The sequence below is a fragment of the Phyllostomus hastatus genome, unplaced genomic scaffold, assembly GCF_019186645.2.
Source record: "Phyllostomus hastatus isolate PE091 unplaced genomic scaffold, TTU_PhHast_1.1 phas_scaffold_585, whole genome shotgun sequence".
NCBI classification, from domain to species: domain Eukaryota; kingdom Metazoa; phylum Chordata; class Mammalia; order Chiroptera; family Phyllostomidae; genus Phyllostomus; species Phyllostomus hastatus.
This window is the reverse complement of record NW_025334037.1, coordinates 862,916-882,783: the sequence shown is the minus strand read 5'-3', so window position 1 is coordinate 882,783 and position 19,868 is coordinate 862,916. Positions and strand designations below refer to the sequence as shown.

General features: G+C 40.8%; 1 protein-coding gene across 2 annotated transcripts; it reads left to right on the top strand.

Moving 5' to 3' along the window:
• Positions 1 to 306: 306 nt before the first annotated feature.
• Positions 307 to 14,552, top strand: TMEM9B (TMEM9 domain family member B). Of its 2 annotated transcripts, XM_045825339.1 has the most exons (5): positions 309 to 801; positions 3,526 to 3,617; positions 7,614 to 7,722; positions 8,805 to 8,939; positions 13,369 to 14,552. In XM_045825339.1, the coding sequence occupies exons 1-5, from the start codon at positions 697 to 699 to the stop codon at positions 13,522 to 13,524; spliced, it is 597 nt and encodes a 198-aa protein (XP_045681295.1). In that variant the 5' UTR covers positions 309 to 696; the 3' UTR covers positions 13,525 to 14,552. The 2 variants fall into 2 exon arrangements, with proteins under 2 accessions (XP_045681296.1, XP_045681295.1); XM_045825340.1 differs by lacking the exon at positions 3,526 to 3,617 and having other exon boundaries at positions 307 to 801.
• The last annotated feature ends 5,316 nt before the right edge of the window (positions 14,553 to 19,868 follow it).

The window sequence follows — 19,868 nt, the reverse complement described above, 5'->3', positions numbered from 1 at the left end:
CGAGGAGGCTACTGGGGCGGTTCTTTCGCCAACTTCAAGGGCAGCAGGCTGGACCTGGGCGGCCAGGCCCCGGCGGGAGGCAAGCAGGGAGGCCACACTGGGCAGGCAGCTCCCAGAGACTGTTAGAAACCTTGCGGGGAATGGCATACGGGAGGCGCGTGGTGGCCGGTTATTCCCTCAAGTGCGAACACTACCCCCCGGCCTTCCGATCCGGGAGCGCTTCCCGGGAAGGGATAATCGGCTAGTCCCACACCCCGCTCCACGCCTGCGCCGCCACGAGAGGCCGCCCTTCAGCAGCCCCTGCGGTTGAGGCTCCCTTCGGGCCCGCAGGGGTCACAGGCCCCCCTCTGACACCCCCGACTGCCTGGGGGGGTCTCCACGGGCAGGAGAGCTTCCCGCGCCCGCTGCCTCTGCGCCCGGGAAGGATATCCTAGCGCCACGAAGCTTTGCTGGGCCGAGGCTGTCCCCTAAAAGCGGTCCCCTTTGGTTCCCGGGCCCGAGGATATCCCTGGCCAGCGCCCGGGCCGCGCAGCCTCGGACCCTTCGCACCCGGAACAGTTTCCGGGGCGGATGGTTTTCGTAGGTTACCCGGCGCAGCCGATGACGCGAGGCCCAGGCGGAAGTGCAGGCGGAGGAGCCCGAACCGGAGGGGTTCGCGGCAGCTCCGGGCCGTGAGGGCTGCTGGGTCTGGCGGCGATGGCGACTCTGTGGGGAGGCCTCCTGCGTCTTGGCTCCTTGCTCAGCGTGTCCTGCCTGGCACTGTCCGTGCTGCTGCTGGTGCAGATGTCAGACGCCGCCAAGGTGAGTCCCGCCAAACCTGTGCTGCTGACTGGAGCTCCTCCTCTGCCCCAGCCTGGATGGGGGTCTCTCAACCTGCAGCTCGCCCCATTCCTTTCCTAGTCCGGACCGTCTGACTCCCTCGCTTTACAGCCCTGGCTGCCCCCCACCCACCACCCTCCCTACTGCCCGACAGCCCTCTACCCCCAGCCCTGACACCCCGCCCTCCCTCACCTCCACCCAGCCCCGACAGTGCCCACAGCTTGGACAGCAACTCCTCCGTCTTTTTGGCATTTCCCTGCCCTGCCCCGACAGCCCCCACCCCAAACTGTATAACCTTTCCAATTCTGGGAGCCTTTAACTTAAACTTTCCACCCTGAAGCTCTGACAGCCTACCAACACCCTCCATCAGCCTCGTAGACCACTACCCCCACCCCCATTCTCCAGGCCAAAATGATGGAGAGTCCCCGTCTCACATAAGTCTTCCCTCTTAGGAGCTAACTCCTCTGAGCTCATCCCTGAGCAGATTCCCTCACCATTGTGTAAACCTGCCTCTTTTGGCAGCCTTCCTTCCCAATAGGACTTCCGGAGTCCTCACCAACCTAATATCCTCACCTAACTCCCTCCAGGACCTCTTGACCCTTTTCTTGCCTCCTCTCTAACTTATAATGCAGTGAGTAAGGGAGGATCCAAACTATAGGAATAGGAGGCTGTGGCCTCTCCCCTGCTCCACTTCTTGGCTTTTCTAGTCCCCTGATGCTGCTTTCTAGCCCCCTTTGTCTGCCTACGCTCCAGACCTGCCCTCGCCCTGTACATCTGTGCTTCCTCCTTGATGAGCTAGCATATTATTGGGGAAAATAGAAGGAATTTACGTTAGTGTGGTGGGAAAACAGAATGACATTTGCATTTTTGAAAATAGGAGCTTGAATCTTTTTTAAAGATTTTATTTATTTATTTTTAGAGAGGGAAGGGAGGGAGAGAGAGAGAGAAACATCAATGTGCGGTTGCTGGGGGTTATGGCCTGCAACCCAGGCATGTACCCTGGCTGGGAATCGAACCTGGGACACTTTGGTTCCCAGCCCGCGCTCCATCCACTGAGCTACGCCAGCCAGGGCTAGGAGCTTGAATCTTTAACATCATTTTTTAGATGAGGAGGAGAAGAGAGACATCGATTTGTTGTTCCACTTATTTATGCATTCATTGCTTGGTTCTTGTGTGTGCCCTGATCAAACCTACAACCTTGACATATCTGGACAGTGCTCTAACCAACTGAGCTACCCAGTCACAGCCTCTGTAATATCTTTAAATATAAAGTCTGGGAAAGACAATTTATAGGCAGACAGATTAGGGAGTTTTGATTGGGGTTCTTTATCAGGGATTCTTTTTGAAATCTTCACTACCTCCCACCAGAAATAGGGATAGCAGCAAGTCTCCTGACTTTCAAAACACTGTTGGCACCCTCTGCATATCTCTTGTCATCATTTTAGGCAGTGTATTGTAATCACGTATTTATTTGTCAGTCTCCTTTATTAGGGCGTGTCCTAATGATAGGCAGGAACCATGTCTTGCACTTATCTGAATCTACCACATTGAGCACAAGTTCTAGCACAGAGAAAATGCTCACTAAATGGTGGTTGCTGAATGAGTGAAAGGATTGTCAACAGCTCTGCCAGACATGTCATGTATAAGAGTAGTGGGCCTGATCCTCTGGGACTAATGAGCCACTGCCTTCTCAGGTAGATTCCCGTTTGCTGAGGAAGCATCTCCTTCTCCCTCTGTTCATGTATTAGTCACATCTTCCTCCACCTTTTGAAATTTGCTTTATCTGTGGCTGTCCTCTCTGTCTACCAGGGATTAGAAGCAGTTTCCTGCAGAGGGTAGACCAAACCGATCTCAGCTAGACTCCAGCTACTTCCCTTAAATACTTTCTAGTTGCAACTGAGTGCCTCTAAAACTTCATCCCGTCCTTCCATAGGATAGGCCTAACCCCTTTCATCCATATCAATTAATGCCTTTCTACCTAAGCATGGAAGAATGGTGGATAGCAGAATTGTGACTTGTTTTTTGAGTAATTTTTAATTTGATTCTTGCCCATCCTTTTATAATCAACATTCTTATTTGCAAGCACAGCTATCCATGTACTGTGTCTTTCTACTGTCAGATAGGTGGTGATAACTTAGCACAATTTGTTATTTGATCCATAATGTGACTAATAAGTTACAGATCATGTATTAAATATTATTTTTAAATGATTTGTATCTCTCAAAGTTATTGAAAGTTTTAAGTGAATGGTTTTTAGAATACTTGGCAGGCGGTGCTTAACAAAATGCACCGTATTTTGCCATGAATAATGTGCTCCAGTGCATACTGCACACCCACATTTTTCGCCCAAAGTTTCAGGGAAAAAACATCTTTCATTTTAATTTTTTAATTCAATCTTTTATTTATTTATATTTAGAAACCCAACCGATTATGGTATTCCAGAGCATTATTTTTCATATGGGACCATTATTGCTTTCTAGAGTTAGACTTTTAATGCATAAACATAAATAAAAGAATTAAAAACATTTGTGTAGATACAGAATTAGTACTGCTCATATATAATGCACATCTTTATTTTTCCCTCAAAAACTTGGGCAAAAAAGTGCGCATTATACATGGCAAAATACAATATATGGTTCATTTTTTAAAAAATATTGACGATAAACTATCAATAAGCTATATACCACGTTTCCATTTTGGTTGCAGAATTCCGGGGATGTCCGGTGTAAATGTATTTGTCCTCCCTATAAAGATATTCCGGGGCATATTTATAATAGGAACATATCCCAAAAAGATTGGTAAGTATTCTGGATTACTTAATTACCTGTCAGATTTCTTTCTGTGGTTGTCACTGTTAGCTCAGAATGTTTGTCCGACCTATTGTTTTCTTTTTAAGTATTTCTTCTAAGCAAAAGTGTCAAATTCCATTTCCATGTGAAAAAGGGAGAGAAAGGCTCTGAATGCATGATGTAAACCTAAAGGAGTAGGGCCCAGCACTAAGCCCCAGGTAGGGTGGGCTTTCTCTAGATGGGGCTGAGTTTGTGCCACCTGCACTGCTTTCCTTTGCCCCCTTAGATTTTGGCCCGCCCTCTTGCTTTTCAGTGAAAAGTAAGCAGGCCTCATTTATCTGGGTTATAATTTTTACAAGTTATAGGTTTTGACACCATATTGCCAAATATAGTAGACTATGTTTAAAAGTGTCAGAGGCTCGAGAAGGAACAGGAATGAATCATGTACATGTTTCCCAGTTGGTATGCTGGGAATAGGCTATAGGCGTGGTAAGCCATTAGTCCATCCAGGCCTCAGGGTGATCAAGCAGGCCTGTGATGACTGGGATCCTGACTGGCTTGGCACCAGCAGCCCTCTCTGTCCATCTCAGGAGGCCTTATAAGTGTTCCATAAAATGATTGGGAAGCAGCGATTTTTGTCACAGGATGATGGATGGGTTCCTTCCCATGGAACTGTAATGTGTTCATGGTTTGTGACCACAGTGAACGAATACCAGGATAGGCATAGAAGAAAGATACCTCCAAATGCTATGTGCTTTCACATGTGCTTGATTTCACAGCCAAATGGCCTGTGAAGGTTTGAAAGCAAAATTAAATTCATTTGGTTACTATGTTCCGAGCTGCCTTGGGAAAAAAAAAAGGCAGCCCTTGAGCATGTTTCATTTTTCTAATGCTATTGTCTATTCCCATTTTGGTTTAATCCAATACTTGATAAGTATGTTCTTGAGAACTTCCTGTGAACTTCCACGTTCCACTTAAATAGTTTTTATATTGCAAAGTGATTTAGCTATATTTTTATAGGTTTTATATCAGCAAGTTATTTGATATGACACAAGAAAGCTCAAATAAGTTTTGAGCTTTTATTTCTATAAATTTTAAATTCCTGTAAATTTTCAGAACATATTGAGCACTTATAGTTCATTCTCTTAACAGTAATAACATATGATGTCTGTTATTGGAGTGGCAGATGAAGTTGCTATTCCAGTGGTTAGCACTAATATTTTCACTGACTTTTTGTTATTCCAGGTTCAGACAGAACCACATGTCATTCATCCCTGGTTATTGGTCACAATGAGCAGTTGAAAACAAGGCATGTTTGGGATATTTCTCCCCCATCTCCCTGCTTCCTTCCTGCAGTTTAGCCATTTACTAAAGATAGGTTCCCAGTTGTCACTGAAAGTTTTTGACTGGCAGAAGGGCAGGCAAGTTATGTTATGGCTTTGTGAGGCTTGCAATATCTGGCCTTAGATGTATCTCTACCTTCTGGCCTCCATTTTGTTCAGTTGTTAGCTTTAATTCTTCATTGACTTATGCTGTGTGACTTAAGAAAAGTTTGAGTTCTCTGGTTTGTGTTTAGGGTGTGATTTAAGGAGAAAAATGTCCTCCCTTTGGCAGTAGGGGGCAGTGTTGCCTAGTTCCTAAAGTTCTTTATCTGGCTTGTGTGTTCACACTGGCCAGTCAGATCAATCTTTCTGCTTCCTCTCCCACCCTGCACAACTTCTGCACAACACTCAAAATTTCTTCATTATTAAACTGTGTTTTTTCTTCAAAAGAAACACTCAGTACCCAGTACTTAAATTCTTAAGTAATTTTTACATAGTATTACTAAGGCTTCCGAAGCAGAAATAGGAAACTAAATGGGAGATAAGTCTCATTTTCTTGAGGTTCAGAAAGATACATGGGGGGCTGACCAAGGAGGCAGGAGCCCTGGGTTCTCATCCTTTTAGCTAATAATTTACTCTCTGACCTTGTGCAGGTGACCTCTGAGAGTGTTGGGTTGGATGAGCTCTATGATTCTGAGATAGATATTTTTGTAATGAGATTTAGCTTTCTCTGCCCATTTGATGCTTGCATCCAGATGGCTACATTCCTGCTCTTCTCGTATACTTTTGGAACAGATATCACACACTTGTATGGTGTGGTTGTGGGACCTTACCCTTATTTGACATTCTACCATTGGAAACTTATGTTTTCATTATATACTGCCTTTGCTTAGATTACCTGCTCAATATAACTGATTGAACTTTTATCACTTAGGTTATTTTGGGTTTTCTTCTTATGCCACAGCACAGAAGGAATGAAACAAACAAACAAAAAGTATGTTTTGATGGGGCAACAGGGCAAGAATCAGCTTAGAGCATTGGGTGCGCCCAAGAAGAGCGGGTAGAGTGAGACAGGAAGCTGTAATAGAGTTTGTGTAGCCAGAAGTGCCTAAGGAAGAGATGACAAAAGGGAAGAAAATTGCCCCGCAGAAGGCAGGAAGAAAGAAAAGTTTGGCTGCTTTTGCTGAAGGTGATCAGAGTAGTAGGCTCTTATTAGCTAAGGATAGTAATAATTATTTCCTAGAATTGACAGAATTCTGGGAAAAGATTTTTTATGGAGTTGCTTTTTCATAAGCCATAAATAGGTAGCATGGAAACTGGGGAAAAATAAAAAAAAATCCAACAACAAAACGTTCAGCCTTTTATTTTTGATATGAGGTCCATCCAGAAAAAACCCTACCCAGGGTTGTTAATATGATGAGAGTGGTTTGTGCAACACCAGTGTAACCTGGCAGCTAAGGAGAGTAGACTGCAGTGAACATGCATGAACAATGACGACTTAACTGTACTAGTCAGCAGGGGTGGTAGATGCTGTTGAGCGAGCATGTGTACTGCGTGGCCATCTCATTTGAAATGATGGAGTGAGTAGAGCAACAAATCTGCACCAGATTTTATGTTAAGCTTGAACCTTCCTCTGTGGAAACCATTGGGATGATTTAAAAGGCACAGCTTTGGTCAACTGGTCATTGGCAGCTTCATAAGACGATGCACCTGCTCATGCATCACCTCACTTGCAGAGGTTTTGGCAAAATAGCAAATCACCCAGGTGACTCAGACCCCCTGCAGCCCACATTTGCCATCCTGTGACTTCTGGCTTTTTCCAAAACTAAAATTACTTTTGAAAGGAAAGAAATTTCAGACCTTTGGTGAGATTCAGCAAATAGGATCATGTGTGCTGAAGGGTAGCGTACAACAGGGCAGCTAATGGCAATTGGGAGAACTGTGGGAGGTCCCAAGGGGTCTACTTTGAAGGGGACTGAGGCATCATTGTCCTATGTACGATGTTTCTGTATCTTGTGTCTTCTTTAATAAATGTCTGTTTTTCATATTATGTGGCTGGTTACCTTCTGGACAGACCTCTTGCTTCTTCCAGGTAACCAGTTTTCATTTAAAAATATTTGTATTGTTCTAGTCCTTCTCCATGCTTTTTCAATAGACTTTTGCTCATTAAAACAGGTAATTATTTCTTATTGTACTTTTGAATATTCAGATTTCAGAGTTTCAGAATTTACCAACTGTTAAGTGTGATTAGCCATTCATATACTACACTGTGGCAATTAAGAATGATGTTACTTAATTCCTAAAAGAGATCATCTTATATTTGAACAATGCTCCAGGTCACTTTAAATTATTTAAAGCAGTTTTGCTTGGTAACTGAACAAGTTTGAATATGACTCAATTTGCTGAGTAGTTTTTGATCCCATTTGGGACTTTTCAGTTACATTTTAAACAGTAGCACCTTTGAAAATAGTTACTACATATGTGTCTTGATAGCTTCTTAGACTCTTAAATCTTACCAAATTGCTGATATGAAGAGAGAAAATGGTTTTACTTCCCTTATTTGTTCCTTATATTCTTTCACTGGGGAAGTTTAAGAACTATTCTGGATTCCAAGAAGGTCTTGGTCAGTGTGAGTAGAAAATCCAGTTAGACTCGAGCAGCATTTTACCCTTGTGTTTTTCAGTGATTGCCTTCATGTGGTGGAGCTCATGTCGGTGCGGGAGCCGGACATAGAAGCTTACTGTCTGCGCTGTGAGTGCAAATACGAGGAGAGAAGCTCTGTGACGATCAAGGTAAAAGAAAATCCACTTTTTCTGCTTCTGGAATAGTTCTTGATGGTATTGAGACAAGAAAGAAAATTTGACATACAAGTTCTATTTTAGTTATTTAAACTACTGCTCTTCCCCACCACCCCTTTCCCCCCCTTTCTCATCTCCAACCCCCACCCCAAAAGAAATAATGGTTCTGCACTCTGCCTGCCTCATTGAGGTGTTTTATGGATTACTCAAGATACATTAGATAGGTGTGATGTGTGAATAGCACAAAAACACCCTGTATGTGATTAGCATATCCCAGAAAAATATCCCGTCTTCTCTGTGGATCATGCGTGCCAAAGGGTAGTTAGAGCGGCATGACTAGGCCCCTGTCCTACCCTCTCAGCCCTTGGAAAAAATTATATATATAGTGACTGTTCTATTCTAGAAACATGACTTCTGGATTTTAAGATTTCCTTTCTTTATTTGCCATAGGAAATGGAAGGTAGATCATTTTGATCACCATTTTGACCTCTAGTGAGTTCAGTTACTTTATTGTGGTTCTTTTCCCCAATTTGTTTTTATGTGGAGCTTCCTATTTCTTTCCCCAAAAGATGCCTCATAGGGAATGTGGACGTGGTCAGCTGTAACAGTTAGGAAGATTTCTGTTGTGGTTGACTCTGTCAGCACATGGATTTAAGATCTCAAGAAAATCACTAGGCTGTAACATATTTTTGTACATCTAAAATAATCTGAAAGAGTAGTCCGTGGAAATCATCTGCATACATTTTCTGTTGGGGTTCCTTTACATTGTCTTCACAGCACTAGGACATGGTATTCAGGTGCTGTCAGTGCCATCAGTGGTGACAAATGACTGGCAGTGAGTGAAAATGAAGTTTTGGAGCCTTACAAAAAGATCACAAAGACAAAGCCCTTCTTTCCTTTATTCTTTACTACTTTGGTGAAGAGCTGAGTTTGTTTCTTATGTAGGAATCAGGTTTTTATAGAAATCCTTTATGCATAGCAGATAGATCAGTCTTCACTGTGGCTTTACTATTATTATATAAAATTCTAATTTCTTGGCTTGAACAGAGATGTAACTTACTTTCAATTTCCTTTAGGTTACCATTATAATTTATCTGTCCATTTTGGGCCTTCTCCTTCTGTACATGGTGTACCTTACTCTGGTTGAGCCCATCCTGAAGAGACGCCTGTTTGGACACTCACAGTTAATACAGAGCGATGACGATGTTGGGGTAAGTTCTCAGCATGCCCTCGCTACACCTGATGATGCCCTTTGTCATCATCATGGTGTGATACATATGTTCGTGTGCTGGAGCAGATCGTCTACTAGAGAAGCTGAAGACAACCCTAAATTTAGCATTTGTCTCTTTATGAGGAAATTGCTTTGGAAAGCCATAAATATGGTGGTTTAAACTGATGGTGCTTTGTGAGTGTGTTATACAAGGCCTTGCTCTTCAGTACCCAGGGCACAGTTTCATTGCCTTTGCCTGTTTATATTGAAAAAAGCATCTGAGACAGTTTTCTCCCCAAGCTCCTGCCTGAACACCTTTCCTGTCAGCATCACCAAATATCTTAGGAGATAAAAAGGCTTTAGTGAAGAGAAGCAAGAAGACCGTACTGTTCTTTTCTTAATGAAGTACAGCTTGATAACCTGCCGATGTTTTATATATCCTGTTATCCTTTTTTTAAAAAAACCTGTGATCTTGATCTCTAGAGAAAAATAAAACCGTCATTCCAGATTATCTTCCTATCTTTAAGACACATTTAATTTTTATATCTAGTTGGCATAATCAATGTATAAGTTGTTTTGTGGTCTGTTTTGTGTTAACATTACTTCATTCAAAAATGTCTAGAAATTGACGTAGTCCACAAACTTGTTATTCAGTTTAGCATAGAGAAGTACATTGTTTGTTTTGTCATTATCCTGTTTGGGCTTGTTTCCAAATTTTCATTATATATATATTTTAGAAATTACTTTTGCCCTGGCTGGTGTGGCTCAATGGATTGAGTACTGGCCTACCAACCAAAGGGTCACTGGTTCCATTCCCAGTCAGAGCACACACCTGGGTTGCAGGGCCACCCAGGTCCCTAGTTGGGGCCATGTGAGACGCAACCGCACACTCATGTTTCTCTCCCTCTCTTTCTCCCTCCCTTCCCCTCTGTCTAAAAATAAATAAAAATCTTTTTAAAAAATAGAAATTATTTTTTTATCTTGGATTACTTTATTGGACTATGTTCCTCAAAGTGGATAAAATTCAGTTGAGTTTCAAGAACCAGTTCCAAAGCTAAAGCCAGAGTGAACCCTTGCTAACCACAGTCAGAAGTCCTTTTACTCTTAAATGGCCTGTGGACCTTTTGGTAAAAGATGGAAAAGGGGGTCCTGATGGATGGCCTGACTCATGAATATAAATGGAGTCTGCTTTTTGATCAATATATTGTTGTCTCATGAATATCAGTTACAAATATTCAACTTATTTGGGGAAGATTTTTTTTTTGTCAAGAGCTTTCATAGAAACACCTCTATTTACCTCTTTTTCCCTTGTTTCTTTTATACATTTATCCAATACAAAATGAATAACTTTTCATTATCAGGTACTGTGCTAGATATGAGCAATAAAGAGGTGAATAGAACAGAAACAGGCATATACAAGAAATGACAAATAATAGTTTGTTTATTCCTTTTATTTTTAATTATTTAAGAAATGCCTCTATCTATTTTTGAAGAATTTCAGGAGGAGACTTAACAGTCTGGGATAAAGGTTAAGACTAGGGTCTGGAGTGGTAAAAAATCAGACATAGTGGGGCAGGTGGGGTATGAGAGCTAGACGGACAGGAGCTTATGTACCAGGAACATGAGAGACTCAGGTATTGTTCCCTTGCTAATTCACACATGACAGGGTTTTCTCAGCCTCTGCAGTGTTGACCCTTTGGGTTGGCTAAGTCTTTGCTGTAGGGGTTGCCCTGTTCATTAGTAAGCTATTTAGCAGCATCCCTGGCCTCTACCCACTAGATGTCAATAGCATCTTCATCCCAATCATGACCATCAGAAGTGTCTGGAGACATAGTCAAATGTTCCTGGGGAGCAGGATCACCCCCAGTTGAGAACTACTAACATGAAAATGTTATGTATCAAAGGCCATATAAACCATTTCATTGTAAGGCACATAGATAAAAAGTCTGACTTAAATTACATCACTTACAGTATTAAATATCTGGTTCCTGATTTTAAGAATAGATAATATCAATGTAACACACAAATAACATAAAAGAATGGATGCACAAATGTGTAGATAAAAACATGTAGGAAAGGCATTTGATTGGTGGGATCATGTGCTCGGTAACCTTTTCATTCACCAATGATTGCTTCTGTGTGTAAGCTGACCATTTGAGAACACTGTTTTTGAGAGGCCTGGCTGAATCTTGGATATCTATTAAACTGATTGTGGGCAGAGAGAGATTTTCAGACCAGAGTTGTGAATTTATGGCAACAATTCTGTATAAAAAGAAGTTAAAATTTCTACAGTTGTTAGCTAAGAGCACTTTACTACTTACGTGCTTTAAAAAGTGCTTTTGTTAAATTCTAAATTAAATTGTTTTAATTGTTTAGATTTTTGCTCAGCATGGACCATTTTAAATCAAGTGAGAGTTAGTACAAAGTGGTTACGAAACTCATTGTAAGCAGTCACACTGTTTACTGTATTATATATCCATGACACATCATTGCTATTATCAAAGCATTACATTAAAACATGTTTTGTATTTATTGTAATTTTATCAGGTGTAAAAAGGACAAACATAAAAAGGTTCTCTCTCTCTATTTACATTCTTCTCAAGTTCATGACCACTAGTTCAGTCCTGTTCTGATAGGTGGAGAACCAAAGGGATTACTGATTTGTTTAGTCCTTTAAATTTGTTCCTTAAGAAGATGTTTCTCCCCCTACCTTGAAGAGTAGGTAGCAGGACTGTGAAATTGAGAGGTGCTCTGCTGATCAAGTCCTTCTTTCCAGTCTTGTTTATGTCAAAACAAATCAATGGAAGTAATATTTTATATACAAGTTCATCACCATATCCCTATAGCGTCATTTTAATCTACCTGAACAAAATCAGTGTGTTTAGACAATATGACACCAAGTCAAGGTTAGGTGAGCTAAGTCTTAGTGTTTATGCCAATAAGTTGGGTGACCTTGGATCAGTTTATTTCCTCATGGGAAACCAAGGAAGCCAACAAATTTAGCCTTCCCCTTTCTTCACTTTTTCCACTTCTCTTTATTTCGTATATCTTCAATACATTCTTAACTTTATGAAATTGTTTTTATTATTTTCACTTGAAGATTCAAAGTAAGAAAATAGGGTTTGCACAACTGTTACCTAAATTAAGTGAAAAGTTGAGGGAGTTTTGGTAAAGAAGGCGGGGAAAGATCCTTTATAGAAAACCCTTTGATGTAATTATGTACATGTCTTGGTGTAAAAAGAAGACCAGGTGTTCTGACACCACATGGTTACAGTTGTGTCTAGTTATACTGTTGTGTACAGCTTTCTATAGACATGCTGGCTCCTGCCCCGGGTGTATGATAGAGCTTTTGCAAACATGCACAGTGAAACAGTGTTGTTTCTGTACTAGAGGCAAAGTTTAGTTTAAGAGGTGCAACTTATGACTTGGATCCTGTGTTGGAATATGTACAAGCTTTGCTAACCAGGGTTTGGGAAAAAGAGATCAAGGAAAAGGCAGATAAATTAGTTTTCAATGCTTTTTGTCGTTTAGACAGCTGTGTTTATATCTCACTCATAGATAGATTAGCTCTCCCGTGTGATGACCACAAACACCAGGCACCTCGGCGTACTTTGACCAGGATAGGTTGGTTTTCTACACAGAGGCCTGGGTGAGGCTTCAGTAGCTTTTTTCCTAAGGTGGCCACTGACATGGAAGCCACTGGATGCTCAGTGTCCAAAGATTGAGTCTTTATCGAATAGAAAATCTGCAGTAATAATTCCTCACTCTCCTTGATAACAGAGGGTAGTTTTAGGACTTGAGCTGCGTCTCTTTCCATTACAGACTGGGGAAGGGGTAAGCCAGGCCACTTAATGCATGTATTGAGGGTGCAGGGAGAAATTAAAATCAACCAAGATAAGATCCTGTCAACTCATGTCCCAGGTGAATGTGGCCCCAAGCTGGAAAGTAACAATTCTAATATAATGGGAGTCAGGTAATTACAAGACAGGTCTTTCCTCTGCCATAGATTAGCTATATAGTATTGAATAAAGCCAGCAAAACTCCTATCTTCTGTGTCTGTAGCATATAGATATTAACATGAAAATAGATTTCCTTTCCCCTACCTGTTAGGGAAGCTTTCTTTAATATACATGATCAAGGTCTTTATCTTTGATCCCTGCTTCTTAAGGGAAATGTCTTTGTAGATAGTGACCCATGGGAACATTACACAAATACCTACTCATCACTTATGCCACTTGCATCACCTCCTTCTGCAGCTGAGTTCATCCCACTTCCAGCAGTTGAGTGCCTCGGAGTGCTTGGGCAAATGGATGTTCTGTTCTGTGGGAAGTCCCGCTGCTTCTGCCTCCGTGACTGGATAACTCCTGTTTTATGTGCATGTTTTACACTGATTATGCCATCTCTTATGTTCTCCATTCTTGAACTTTCAGGATCACCAGCCTTTTGCAAACGCCCACGATGTGCTGGCCCATTCCCGCAGTCGAGCTAATGTGCTGAATAAGGTAGAGTATGCCCAGCAGCGCTGGAAGCTTCAAGTTCAAGAGCAGCGAAAATCTGTCTTTGACCGTCATGTTGTCCTCAGCTAACTGAGAATCAAATTCAAGGTAACTAGAAAGCAACAAGGCAGACAACTGGACAAAATTGACTGAGTTTTCCTGGATTTTGTTTTATACCCTGTTGATTTCACCAACTCTTGCTGGGAAGTTCAAAACCTGAAACAAAAACGTGCTTCGTGTTTTGTGTTGTTGTTAACATAGTAAGAGACATTTTTAAAAGCTCACACCAAGTCAGCCAATAAACCTTTTCCTATTTGTGACTTTTACAAATAAAAATAAGTCTGCTTGTAAATTATGTTGAAATCCTTCCCCTGGAACAAGCATTCTCTTTTTCACCACACAGTTTTAACGTGCTTTTCAAGATAATTTTCAGGTGTTTGTTTTTGCTGCTGTTGTTGTTGTCTTTGGCAGGGGAGAAAAGGGATGTGTGGGAACTGCTTAACATAACTTTTCTCAAGCCACTTTACTAAAGAATCTTTTGTAAATAGACTTTACCTTATATTTTCATGTTTCATTTCTGTCTCGCAGTGTAGCCAACCTCATCAAAGCCCTGACGTAACCCCTTTGAATTTTGCACTGACTGTATTGTCTAGGTGTCTGGTTGGCATGTGGCTGCACTTCATGGTAAACTAGATCTGAAATGCCTGGTGGCTCGTCACCTGATGCAGATCTTCTTTAAGTGCTGTGGTGTGTGATGTGATGCACCCTGGAACACACTGGCCATGTGCTACTTCACTGTAATGACTAACCATAGTCTTGGCATGTGTTGTCTTTCTCATCCCTCATATCTTTAAGGATGAATCCTAAGGACTTGGATACTTGCAATAAAGAACTTTTAAACCCAAGCCTTGCTGGATTGATGACATTCACATGTTTGTCAGCCTTTCTTTCTGGTCAGGTTGAGAGGCAGCTGTTTGAGCTCTGGCGCGTGCAGCTTTGGACAAGCACCAGAGTTCTATGTGCCTCCCTCCGAAAGGTGGAATGGTCAGTGGATAACTGGCTTTTTCCTTCCTATGTCCTCTTTGGAATGGAACAATAAAAATAATTTTTGAAACACCTACCAGTGTATCTATGTCGCTTAACTTTTCTCTCCTCCCTCTTTTGCTCTATAATGGATTTAAAAATTCAAAGGCATTTTGTACCCTGTTGTCAGACTCCCATTTTAGACCAGTCTAATCATAAAACATTGGTTCAAAATGATGTGAGTGTGTGTGTGTGTGTGTGTGTGTGTGTGTGTACGCCAAGGGGGAGAGAGAGGATGTGCAGGTATTAAGATGGGTCTCTGAAAGTATACAAAAAGCATTTTGATAAATTGAGAGATTTACAATGTATGAACAAATGCTTGTTCTAAGAAATTCTTGGCAAAAATTATTAGAATTAAGTTATATTGAATTCATAAGTATAAGGCTTTAGGAGCTATTAATGGGTTTTTGGTTAGTAAAAAAAAAAAACAATTTTTCAGGCCTACAAAACTAACCTAAAATTATTGATTTTATTTGTGAGTATTAAAAGATTTCTAAGTTCAACTACAACTGAGTGAAATTTATACCAGGGATTCAAGACTGGTTAAATATTCCAAGACCAATTACTAAAGCCTATCACATCAACAGGCTAGAGAAGGAAAATGAAATGATCTTATCAATAGACGCAGAAAAAGCATTTGGCAAAATTCAACACCCTTTATGAAAAATTCTCAGTAAACTAGGAATAGAAGAGAACTTTCTCATCCTGACAAAGAATATCTACAAAAACCCACAGCTAACATACTTGATGGTGAAAAGCTAGGAGCATTCCTGCTAAGATGCAGAACAAGGCAAGGAATCCTCGCCACTCCTTTGCAGCGTCACACTGCAAATCCTAGCTAATGCAGTAGACAGGAAATAAGAGGTATGTAGATTGGGAAGGTAGAAATAGTCTGTCTTCCAGATGAAACAATCATCCATGTAGAACATCCAAAAGCATCACAAAACAAAACCAAAAAACCTCCTGGAAGTAATGATTATAAAAAGGTTGTAGGATAGCAAGCAAATATTCAGAAGATAATTGCCCTCCTATGTACTAACAATGTGAAATTAAAAACAACACCATTTACCAATACCAGTCCCTTCAAGGATATAGGTATAAATCTAAGAGAATTGGCACAAGATATATATGATGAAAACTACAAAACTGATGAAAACTACAAAACTGATGAAAGAAGTCAGAGGAACTAAGTAAATGGAGAGATGTTCCATGTCCGTGGATAGGAAGACTCAATACTGTCAAGATGCCAGTTCTCCATTTGATCTATAGATTCAATACAATCCCTGTCAAAGTCCCAGCAAGTTATTTTCTGTATTTCAACACACTGATTCTAAAACTTACATCAAGAGGCAAAAGACCCAGAAAAGCCAACACAATATGAACAGAGAAGTAAAAAGAGAGGACTGACACTGTCTGACTCAAAGACTTCACCTAAAACTATTGTAATCAAGTCAGTGTCGTGGTACCAGCAGAATAATAGATCAATAAAACAGAATATGGAGCCCACAAATAGACCCATACAAATGCAGTCAGCTGACTTTTGACAAACAGAGGCAATACAATGGAGAAAAGTCTTTTCAACAAATGATGTTGGGATATCTGGACATCTATGTGCAAAAACAAAGAAATGAAGCTAGATGTAGATCTTATACCCTTCAAAATACGAACTCAAAGTGGATCACAGGCCTGACTATAAAACACAGAACTATAAACATCTATAACAGGAGAAAAGCTGTGTTTGGCAATGACTTTTCAGATAAAACAGCCCTGGCTGGTGTAGCTCAGTGGATTGAGTGTGGGCCTGCGAACCAAGGGGGTGCTGGTTTGATTCCCAGTTGGGGCACATGCATGGGTTGTGGGCCAGGTCCCCGGTTGGGGACACATGAAGGGCAACCACACATTGATGTTTCCCTCCCTCTCTTTCTGCTTCCCTTCCCTTTTCTCTAAAAATAAATAAATGAAATCTTAAAAAACACCAAAAGCACAAACCATGAAAGAAAGAATTGGTAAGCTGGACTTCCTTAAAATTAAAAACTTCTGCTCTGAGAGATACTGTCAAGAGGAGAAGACAGGCCACAGACTAGGAGAAAATATTTGCAAAAGACATTTGATAAAGTACTATTATCCAAAATATACACAGACCTCAAAACTCAACAATAAGACAACTTGATTAACAAAAGGTCCAAAGATCTGAACAGACACCTCACCAAAGAAGATATATACCCTGGTTGGCGTGGCTCAGTGGATTGAGCGTGGGCTGCGAACCAAAGTGTCACAGGTTTGATTCCCAGTCAGGACACATGCTTGGGTTGCAGGCCATGACCCCCAGCAACCGCACATTGATGTTTCTCTCTCTTTCTCCTTCCCTTCCCTCTCTAAAAATAAATAAATAAAATCTTTTTTAAAAAAAAAGAAGATATATAGATAGCAAATAAGCATGTGAAAAGGCTCCACATCATACCTTACCAAGGAAATACAAAAAAAAAACACACAAAAAAACAACAGGATACCACCACACACCCATCAGAATAACCAAAACCCAGAACTCGGGTACCACCAAATGCTGGTGCAATGGGAACTCGTGTTCATTGCTGCGGAAATGCAAAATGGTACAGCCACTCTGGAAAACAGTTTGACATTTTCTTCAAAAACTGAACATACCCTTACTGTAAGATCCAGCAATCACACTTGTTGGTATTTACCTAAATGAGTTGTACCCACACAAGAACCTGCACATGAGTATTTACGGTAGCTTTATTTGTAATTGCCAAAACTTGGAAGCAACCAAGACGTCCTTCAGTAAAGGAATGGGTAAGTAGAGTACACCCAGACAGAGCAATATTCAGCACTAAGAAGGAATGATCTATTGAACCATAAAAAAAAAGTACCCAGAGAAATCTTAAATGCATATTACTGAGTAAAGAAGCCAATTTGAAAAGGCCATATATGGTATAATTTCAATTATATGATATTCTGGAAAAGGCAAAACTGGTAGGGGACTTGAGTTGGAAAATTTTAGTTTTAAGTAATAGCTAATAAATTTAGTAATCAATGCATGTAGAAGCTTTTGTTCCAGTAACTGAAGGTATGACCCACCCTGACTTCAAGAGACACTAAGCAGTCCCACCCACCTTTGTTCCTCAGAAGGACTGTAAGCAACTCAAGATGCTATCTGAGCCATTGTGCTCCAGGGTGAGATGACCACTGCCTGATGCACAGCTGAAGACCACCCCCAGATCGAGAATGCTGAAGTTGTTTTTTTTTTCACCCAGTGAACTTTTCCCTGAATTCCAAACCCCTTACCTGCACTTTGTTCTCCTTCTAAAAAGGGCCATTTTAAAATGGAATTTAAGATGGTCTGTTAGGGTATGAACCCAACATTTCAGATCGCTGGCCATCCGAATAAAGTGCCCATAAAGATTCAATCGCTGTCATTGCTTATTGGGTTTGGTAGTGACAGGCAGCTCAAACTCCAGTGTCTTTTCTGGTTTCAAAACTATGGAGCCAGTAAAAAAAGTAGTGGTTGTCAGATATTGGAGGGAGGGAGGGATGAATAGGTGCAGCACAGGGGCTTTTTAGAGCAGTGAAAGTATTCTGTATGATCCTATAGTATTGATACATACTACAATTTTGTTAAAACTCAGTGTGCAACCCTATGCAAATGGAGAAAACCTATGTAAACCATGGGCTTGGGGTGATAATGACCTGTCAGTACGGTTTCATCAGTTGTCACAAGTGTATTTGGGGTGGGACGTTGGTAGTAGGGAGGGGTGTGTGTTGGGGGCAGGAGCTGTATGGGAACTCTCTGTATTTTCTGCTCAGTTTTGCTGTGCATCTGAAATTGCTTGGACAAAAGTACAGTCTATTTAAAAGGGGAAAAAGTAATAGGTATTTTAATAAACTATAGGTTCATATTGAACCTCATATTGAACTATAGGTTCAATCGCTATTTAATCGCTATTTAAAAGAATATTGACCAATATTGACACATTATGAGATTATTACTTAAAGGTATTTTTCATGAATAATTTTGATAAAAAATTATATAACCCAGATGAATGGGGAGATTCTTTTTACCAACGAATTTGTTACAAGAGTCCAGTTTTGGAAGCAAACCTTTCTACTTAGTTTTGTTCTGTGTTGTCATATCTACATGTCACGTAGAAAAAACAGCTAAACCAGAACTGAGCAGTTTTGTTTAACTGTCAGCTACTTTGCATATTGTTACTAAATGGTCACCTATAAATCAGGTTAAGTCTGACTGAATCCAAAATACAGCATCCTGGTGACAAAACTCAGGTAAGAGACTCTTCCGCAGGGTGGCCCATAGGGAGAGTAAGAATATGATTTATAGGAAAATTCCTAGGCACAATTGGTAAATGATGCATTGTGTCAGCTGCCTGATTATTTCATTATCTTAAACTATCAATTATGCCTATATGTTAGAAGACTCAGATTTTGCTGGTGGCTGAGTCATCTAGAGCGGTGGAAAAGGTTTTGGTTTGGAAGTCAGGAGACCTAGGATCTGACCCCCGCTCTGCAGCTTTAGCCAAGTTTCAGTCTATGGGGGACGGGATAAGAGGATTTCTAGGGTTCCTTCCATCCCTAACATTCTAAAATTCAGCTATCTATATAGTTGTAGCTTTGTTTTTTACATGCTAGATATATTTAATACCTCTAGAAGTTGAAGCTTCTACACTCAATAGAGCATCCAAAATCTATTTAGGATTTTATCATTAAGACCTCATGTGTTTCCCAGAAGAGCCCTGGGACAGAAACCTGAGACTTTTCCAAGACAGGTGAGTTTGTTCACCGTGCATGTGTCGGGAACTGCCAAACCCCAGCGCTGGTCATCTGTGTGACTTTCTTCTATAAAATTTGTAAAAATGTTTGAATTATAAAAACTCAGTTTCTTCAGACATACCCAGCTTCCACTGGATTTCCACCTTGATCATCTTCATTACTGCATTGTCCATTCTATCACCCTGTTGTGGTTGAATTATCTTATTTGAATAAAAGATGATCGTATCTCAATGCTACTGCAGTGATTAGTCAACTTTTTTGAAAATGTTCAATAGAAACAGCCTCTCATCAGCATGTCTCCAGAGACACCAAGCTCTTCTTCCAAGACTAATGCAAAGTCTTGTTAAAGCCTAGAAACTTTTAGTTATCTGTGGCATATACATATTATTCAGATTTCATCTGAGTCAGCGTTTAAGACAGTATTAAAATGATCTGTCAGAATAAAACCATGCCCAAAGAATTTTTGTGCGAAACTGGCTTTGATGACTCCCGTCTTCTGTGTTGGTGCCCTGTTGTGTCACTGCTGGCTTGCCAGCCACGGGCCGCAG